At 35.6% G+C, this 8832-nt stretch overlaps 1 protein-coding gene across 1 annotated transcript; it reads left to right on the top strand.

Moving 5' to 3' along the window:
- Positions 1–6955: 6955 nt before the first annotated feature.
- LOC109675595 (uncharacterized) lies at positions 6956–8221 on the top strand. Its single transcript, XM_074062248.1, has one exon. The coding sequence runs from the start codon at positions 7034–7036 to the stop codon at positions 8219–8221; it is 1188 nt and encodes a 395-aa protein (XP_073918349.1). The 5' UTR covers positions 6956–7033.
- Positions 8222–8832: the final 611 nt, after the last annotated feature.

The following is an 8832-nucleotide window of genomic DNA, read 5'->3' as shown; positions in this document are numbered from 1 at the left end:
TACCTAATTCCAAATTTCTGGGAATTCATTTTAGTGATTAGTTAGACTGCCCAATATTTACTTAATGCTTCTATGATGATTATATCATATTTTACTCTTTATTTTTATAATCATTTCAAAGTAACCAACTATGTAATTCTCATTTATGGCATTTACATTTTGGGAAACTAGCATTCTTTATAACTGACTTTTTAATTCAGTTTTTAATAGATTTGTAAAACTCTAATTTACAAACCATCAAACTACCCATTTAGATGTATAATTAAATGATTCTAGTATGTATACAGTTATGCATTTATCACAGAATCCAATTTTACAACATTTTGACCACCCTATAAAGATTCCTCATGCCTATTTTCAATCACTCCCTGTTCCCACCTCAGGCCTCAAGCTATCACTATTCTAAGTTTCAGTAGAGTTCCTTCCTCTGCACATTTTCTATAAATAGAACCAATCAATATGTGATGTTTCACATCTTCTTGCATTTAACTGAATATTTTTGAGAGTCAACCATGTAGTCCGTATCACTACTTTTCTTTGCATTTCATCATACAGGTATACCACATGTTATATGTTCACAAGTTGATAGACATTTTATTTTTTACACTTTGAGTTGCTATGAATAATGCTTCTATAAACATTCAAGTACAGTCTTTTTTTTTCTGAATCTTCAAAGATGTACTATATTGTTCAGAATTCTTAATGGCATGAATCCTTGTTTTTGGATTGTTCACCCAGTATCACTTAATGCAAGTAACACTTCCAGATAAAAGTAAATAATTGTCAAAGGAAACACTGAAAAGCTTAGTAAGCTTATAACTGAGTACACTGTCACCATATTATATTTCTAATCAAGAGATTTAGCATTCATCTTCACATTTCTGCATTGATCAGGAAAGTATCTTTTTAAGTGCATATTTCTTTTATTATCTCTGATTTCCTCCAGTTCAAGATGTTCCTGTCTTTGTAGCAAACCAAAGTGTTTCACTGAAGTAGCATTAACATTTCATTGTCTATGTCTGTCAGGCTATTCTCAATACCACTTCAGTTTTTACAACTTTTATAAGTTCATGTATAAGCAATACAGATCTCACTAATTTGAGAAAAATCTGACCTTCTGCCAAAAAATGTTTAAAAACAGAAAAAATTAATAGTAATTTATGTGAAACATCAAAACAGGCTGCCACCTTTATGAAGTTTAATTCACCTGAACAAGAAAAGGAAACTTTGACCTGCTTCTTGCAACCCAGATGCCCTACAACTGATGAATGGATTAAGAAAATGCGATCTCTCTCTCTCTCTCTCTCTCTCTCTCTCTCTCTCTCACACACACACACACACACACACAAATTCAGCCATAAGGAAGAATGCAGGTAAATGAATGGAGCTGAAGTATGTCGGGCTCAGAAGGACAAAGGTTGCATCTTTGCATCTTTTCTCTCATATGTAGAAACTAGACCTGAAGATAAATGTATGTTTAAGTACATATATGATCACATACATCATATATATAGAGACAGAGAACATGATTGTAATATATATACATATAGATAGATAGATATAGATACAGATATAGATATATATATATATAGAGAGAGAGAGAACATGATTGTAACAGCAGGTCTTTTGGAGGGGATTAAAGGAAAAGAGAATGATAGTTAATAGTATTGAAATACATTGCATCTGTGTTTGAAGGTAGTATAATGAAATGCACTGAATGCTGCTGAATAATAGAGGAGCAGGGTGATAGAGAAAGAGTAATTAAATGGGGTTAATCTGATTAAAGCATAATGTATACATGTGTGAAATCCAATGAAAAACCCCCTTGAACAATCAATAACATATAAAAAAATAAAGGACAGGAAGGTAAAAGTAAAACAGGTCTTAACTGGTTGTAAATACCAGTGTGTGAGGGGAGGGACAAAAGGAGAGGGTAAAGAAGTGCGAATATGGTCATTGTACTTTGTATATGAATATGAAAATAGAACAATGAAACCTGTCAAAATTGTTCTAAGAAGGGGGAGGGGGTGATGAGGGAGAATGATGGAGGAGGGGAATCTAATTAAGATACACTGTAAGCACATATGTAAATGTCACAGTGTATATTCCCTCTGTGCAACTATTATATTCTAATAAAAATGTTTGAAAATTTAAATAAAAATGAAACCCCTATTTGTCTTTTTATCTGGTTATCCATAGAATACTGCCAACTCTTTTACAAGTCACTGGCTAATTAGTAGGTGAAGAGGAAAAATGAGAGACATAATGGATCACACACTGTTGTTCAATATTCTCCATGTTATACACAGATGCTTAGGGAATGGATTCCTACTCTTTCTGCAATAGATCCTACAGCAAACAGCAACCAGGTAGCCTCTGAAATACACAATGTCAATTCTCCTAAAGAAGACTGTGAGACAGAGGGCATCGTAGTAGACTTTCCTTTACTATACATAGACTAGTGTTCAGTGCATTGTGAAGGAGAATGAATCTTGCTTGCTACTTATTCTTTTTTTTCACTTTTAAATAAAGTCTCTCTGAGATTGCTATAAATGAACTGCTTATTTTAAGCAGTATTCCCAAGAGAAGTGCCTTTCTAACAACCCTCACATGTCTTCTCAAGCAGTGATACTGGAATATTTGTCTTCCTACAACCCTGCATCCAGGCACATTTGCCTTCTTTACAGATGACAAAGAGGGATTTTTAATGACTCTTATCTAGGCAGAAGCCCAGCAGCCAGATTCAACTGTTAAGAACTTTTGATGTCAAGTTAATTTTTAGTCTATGTCCAACGTATTATATTCAGCTAGATCACTATTTGGATACACTCTAATATAGTAGAGAAGAATATTTCTTAAACGATCATTTTTCAAAGTACCTGCTCGCATTCTCAATTTAATTTAAGTAATGGGCGCTAACAGTTTCAGTGGAAAATGAAGAGGAAAAAGAGTAAGGAAAATCTCATTTTATCAAACAACCAACTAGACCAAGTATGTCAAACACATGCATTTTCATTTCACTAAAGAGAACAGGTTCAACAGAGCATTAAAGAAAATATTACCACAGAAACAGCTCTATGCCAGCATATCAAATCAGGATAAATCCAGGTTACTTTTCTGATTTATGGGTCCCATGGCATTCTTCTGCCAAGGTTAAGTCCCAGGATAAGAGAAGCAGATTAGTTTTAAAGGCATATGTCATCCTTCATCTTATCCTCCATTCTCCAACAATTATGAATGAGGCATCAATATCCAAGGGACAAAAAAATTAAGAGCTATGAATATTGTAGGCATAATCTAGATCACAGTTAAACAAACCCAAATCAGGTATTCCATGTTCCCTAAAATACAAAAATTATGAGAACCAGCAGGAACCGCAGCATTTGGTCCTCTTACCCCCAACAGTAGCAGATTTTTATTTTATATCCCTGCCTTCTGTGCATTTTGTGCTTTCATTCACAGTATTTTTTACAGGCATTACACATTTGTAAAGTACCTTTGGTACTAACTGGGTACCCAATATTCATTCATTCATCATTCATTCATTTTTCAGGAAATAAATATCCAGTAACTTCAGTTCAAATCTTCAACATATGCATTTTAAGCTACGTGAAATATGAATAGATTGTTAGTCAGAATAATTGTTAATGTACTGCTACATAAGTAAAGTTAACATCAGGAATGTAATGACAATATTTCGATACCTAATATATATTGTTTCATGGCACAATTGGCATAGAGAACTGAGGTTAAACAGGCTCAATTTTAATGTCTTCACACATTATACTAGAAAGGAGTTATTTCAAAACATTTTAAAGAACTAAAGATCATGAAGTATGTATGTATTAGAGCATAATTATTTTTATTTGGGGACTATAAGTACTTTTAAAAAGTGCTCCTTTTTACCACCTTAGAAGTAATTATAGTAATAATGTGTTGTTTTCATGTACCAAGATGACACCACTGACCCAAGATCTGTAAGTTAAATTCATTTAATTGTATGTCCAGAACAGATGATAGATTTTTTAAACTGATTCATTGACATAGTCAAACCCAGTGGCCTCTTGTGACCTAGAGTAAACATTTGCCAAGGCCTAGGACTAGGGTAAAGAGTACAGCCTGTAGCCATGAAATTGAATAAAGCTAACAAGTCCACACAGAGGTCAAAAGTATGATGTCAGCCATGGCCTACAGATCAATAATCATAGGTAAATAACTAGTAATTCAGAAACACACAGAGGGTATAATTCCCCTAAGATTTTCATTCTGGCAAAATCAGCAACTGACTCGATCTCTGGCTACTCTGATTATCTTAGTTGGTATAGATGCTACTCAGAAATAAGAAATATTCAAACATGCAGCCACTTTCATAAGGTTATATTAACTGCAGAAAGATAAGTCAGCTCTCCCAAATTGTAGCAGATCAACACTCAGTAATCTATAACTGACTCATCCTCCAAGATGCCAGTTAGACCAAGAATTTTTAAAAGACATGCCCCACAGAAATTCACTGTTTAGTTGATTTAAAAAACAACTAAGTTCCTTTTAAAAAACGTGACAGTATTATATGTATTATGCCAAGTGTGGAACCCATTAAGTTAGGTATGGTCCACTACCTGTCCACTAACAAGTGAGGAAAAGACAGACACATAGAAAAACATCTTGATAAAGATATATAGAAAGGATGTCATACATTCACAAAGAAGAGGCTCTTAAAAAGATTATAAGAGTTAGGTAGATAGAATGGGGATGACAGTTGGAGGGAGAGAAAATGAAGGCATTTGGGGAATAATGTTCCGAAGAAACAGAGGCACAAACAAGGATGTGGACAAGCATCTAAAATTTGAGGTTGTTGGGGCTTCAAGCAGTTATAATTAAAGTATGAGCTACGGATTTTTTGCTAATGATTTTAGTTTCACCTTTGTGAAAATAAAACTACCTTTTTTTCCTGTGATTTAATTTCATTGTCAGTGTTTTTATTTTTTATTTTCACAGAAAATATTTTTTATTACTATACTCTTTGCAACATTTTGGGAACAGTATGTTTAATCAATTAAGTCAAAGAGAAAAGAGCATTTACTGACAGAACTAAAGTCCAAATTAATTCATTAAAAATTTTAAATGAATTTAGAAACACACAGAGGGTATAATTTCCTTAAGATTTTCATTCTGGTAAAATCAACAACTGACTGGATCTCTGACTACTCTGATTACCTTAGTTGGTTTAGAAGCAATTTATATATGCAACATTAGGGACAATAGACATCTGAGTTGATTCCCTATTTTAAAAAATGAGGGCTTTGTGTATAAAAGCCTCTTCTTGGTGGGACTTGTATATCTGAAAATCAATAGGTTCTAGAGCTGATTTACCAGATTGCTCACTGGACCCCAGAAGGTTGCCCATGGTCCACTAAGTGATGGAAGATTATATAACTAAGCCTTCAGTGTCACTTTACACCATGTGGACTGATTTCTGATATTAAAAGGTCAACTATTCCAGGAAAAGGCAGCAATTTTTTTTCATCAATCACTTCCTGAATATCTTTTGCAAAATAATATTTCTTCCTGAGCAAATTGATCCATTGCCTCTCACCTGCATATTAGTAGGCTATTTTTTTTTTATCTCTTTATATCCTGGGCCATTTTCCAGTCTACTTAGTAACCTTGAACTTGGCCTGAGTGTGATAAAGGAACCTCCTATCAGATCAAGCAGCAGCAGGCTCAGCACAGAAGCTGCCATACTGTCCATTGCAAAAGTCAAACCCTGACAGTGTTTTTAAAATGGAGCTCCCTTTCTCTCGTCCAAATTATGTTCACTATATAATCCCTTAGTTTGTAGAGAGAAATAATTGGACATTATTACTAATAGTAAGACTGTGGTCATAAAAATAAGTAATTGCAGAAATTCCTTGAGTTCAACTAAGTACATAGCCAAGGGAAGTGCTATGGCAAAATTAAAATACTCTTCCCTTAAAGGAACTAATATTTGAAGAAGAGAGAGATACACACAAATTGCTTGATTATATCTGATGACTAGTGATGAGGATGGAAATTTACAAAATAATGATTTAAAATTTGAGCTGTGTTCTACATACACAAGGACAAGTTAAGCTAATATTAAATACCATCTCAAGTAGTATAGACCGTTGTGACAATATGTCCTCACTGATCATACCAAAAATGAGAATGGCTGTCAGAAAAATCTCCTATACTTTTCTGATGCAGATATGTAGTAAAATAACAAGATCAAAGCTGGCAAATGTCATTTTAGACAAATGGATAAACAAATGTAATATATATGTACATATATATGTGAAATATTATTTACCCCCAAAATAAAATAATAGCATACACCACAACATAAACCTTGAAAACAGGCTAAGTGAAAGAAATTGGAAAAGATCACATATTTTACAATTGGGAGGGTTGAGGGGAAATAAGGAGTGACTGCCTAGTGGGGTACAGTTTATTTGGGGGGATCACATGTGTTCTAAAGTTGGATTGCAAAACTAAAAAATTTAAAAAAACGTTGAATTGTAGTAATGATTGTACAATTCTGCAAATATACATAAAATATTATAATGATAACTTGTATTGTATGTAAAGTAATCTCCATAAAGCTATCATTTAAAAATGTTCCCACTCTTTTTGGCTCAAGCTTATAATTCTAGGTACTCGGGAGGTGGAGATTGGGAGGATCATGGTTTGATGCCAACTCAAGCAAAAAGTTCCCGAGACCCCATCTCAAAGCTGGGATGGATCCCCACACCTGGTGCCCATTTTAAAATTCGAAACAGCGACTACGCACATCTACATCATCACGTCTATTTCGTCACCTTACCCCCACCAATCCCCATCTCCCATCCTCCTCTGCGCCACCGCGTCAGCCATGATTTTCGCCAACGGTGAAGTAGTCTCCAGTGTCGCTATAATGGATGCCACCCATTTTGCACTGAGAAAACTCCATGAAAGAACCGAATTCCCTGAAGGGTTCAAAATTGAGGCCAGCAAGGGTCAGCAGGATGCCAGCAAAATGTTCATCGGAGGAATATCGCATGCTATCAGTAAGCAAGCTCTTTTTGAATATTTGTCTCAATTTGGCGAGATCATAGATTTTATGATAAAAACTGACCCAAACACTGGGCTATCGAGGGGGTTTGGATTTGTGCTTTTCAAAGATTGTGCCACTGTTGAAAAGGTGCTCCAAGTAAAACAGCATGAAGTGAACGGCAAGAAAATAGAACTTAAAAAGGCGAAACCTGTAGAATCTCAATTCCCCACCAAAAAGATTTTTGTGGGTGGGTTGAACCCAAGTATCCCTGAAGAAAGAATCAGAAGGTACTTTGGCACATTTGGAAAAATCGAGCATATTGAGCTGCCATTGTGTCCAGGAACAAACGAAAGACGGGCTTTCTGTTTCATCACTTACACTGATGAAAACCCTGTGAGGAGGCTGTTAGAAACCAAATACCATCTCATTGGCGCCAGCCGCTGTGAAGTTAAAATGGCCATCCCAAAAGAATATTTTAGGCATCCACGCAAGGCGGGAAGAGAAGCTTCCATTACTGGTTTAGGCAACCTCTTGGGAGGCAGCAGCCATCACCGCCGCCATCGTGGCTGCCCCGGAGCTAACTCAGATGTTCCAGGAGAAAACTTAAGTGCTGAAAGAGAAAACCCAAATGATCAAATAGCAAACTCACATGATTCCAGAGAAAATGAAAATGATTCCGGGGCAGATTTCAATGCTTTCGAGGAAGATCTCAGTGTTTTGGGGGCATGCCCAAACGCTGTAGGGACAATGCAAAATGCTTTGGTGGCAAACCAGCCAGCTTTAAGAGCAACCCAAAATGCTTTGGGAGAAAATCTGAATGAGTTTGGAAGAAATCAGAATGCTTTGGTAGCAAATCAAAATGCATTTGGAACAAATCAAAATGCTTTCAGAGCAAACCAAAGTGTTTTGGGGGCAGTTGGTGGTGGAGGCCTTCCTTCCACGTTTGTTCCTGTTCCTTTCTCAGTCAGCACTGATGGACTTAACTTTGCTCAAGTATTTGGTGATTTCCAGAGTGTCTACAGTTATCTACCTGTTTTTCATGGCTACCCTGGAGATTATTTCTTTGGATATGGGACTAGTAGTGACTTAGCACCTGTACTTACTCATGTGCAAATAAACCAGGCTATTCCCCTTGGTAGTAGTTACCAGGGAATTTATTGGCCATTTTGAAGTCTAAGGATGAAGCTTCCATTAAACATCTCACTCTGTCCTAGAACGAAAAGTTAAGTTACTCATAAAATGATTGTGAGACTGTTTTGTGGGACTTTATTGTTATTTCTTCATTAACTGTTTCCAGCTGTTGTTTGAACTGCCAGTTCTTTCTCCATGAACGTTTGACATTGAAGCTACAAGAAGAATACAAAGACTTCAGGCTTGTATTATGGAAGTTAACTTTTTCTATAAAAATAAAATTTTGCTACTTTTATTTTGGAGTGACTTCTATTTTGAAGTGGTGATTTTATTTTTGTTTTGTTTTGCTTTTGCTGTTTTAGTGAGAGGAGTGGGAGAATTTTTGATCAGCCAGCACCTTTTATCTTATATATACAATATGGTTAAGTGTTACAGCTTTGCAAAGGATATAAAACAATATGGTTAAGTGTTAGATAAAGTTTTGCAAAGGATGATGTGTTATGAGAGACACATCTAAAACAGGATTTGGGAAGGGGTTTCTGGGGGAGGAACGCAGTAGGTAGGCCTTGGCCAATTGACTATGTTGAGATGACAGAACATACCAAGGTGTTGAAGGAATATGTGTACTTTGGGAAGATAACAGGGTTTTT

The sequence above is a fragment of the Castor canadensis genome, chromosome X (genome assembly GCF_047511655.1).
Source record: "Castor canadensis chromosome X, mCasCan1.hap1v2, whole genome shotgun sequence".
In the NCBI taxonomy this organism is placed as follows: Eukaryota; Metazoa; Chordata; class Mammalia; order Rodentia; family Castoridae; genus Castor; species Castor canadensis.
The sequence above is the reverse complement of the archived record's forward strand: the minus strand, read 5'-3'. Positions and strand labels throughout refer to the sequence as shown.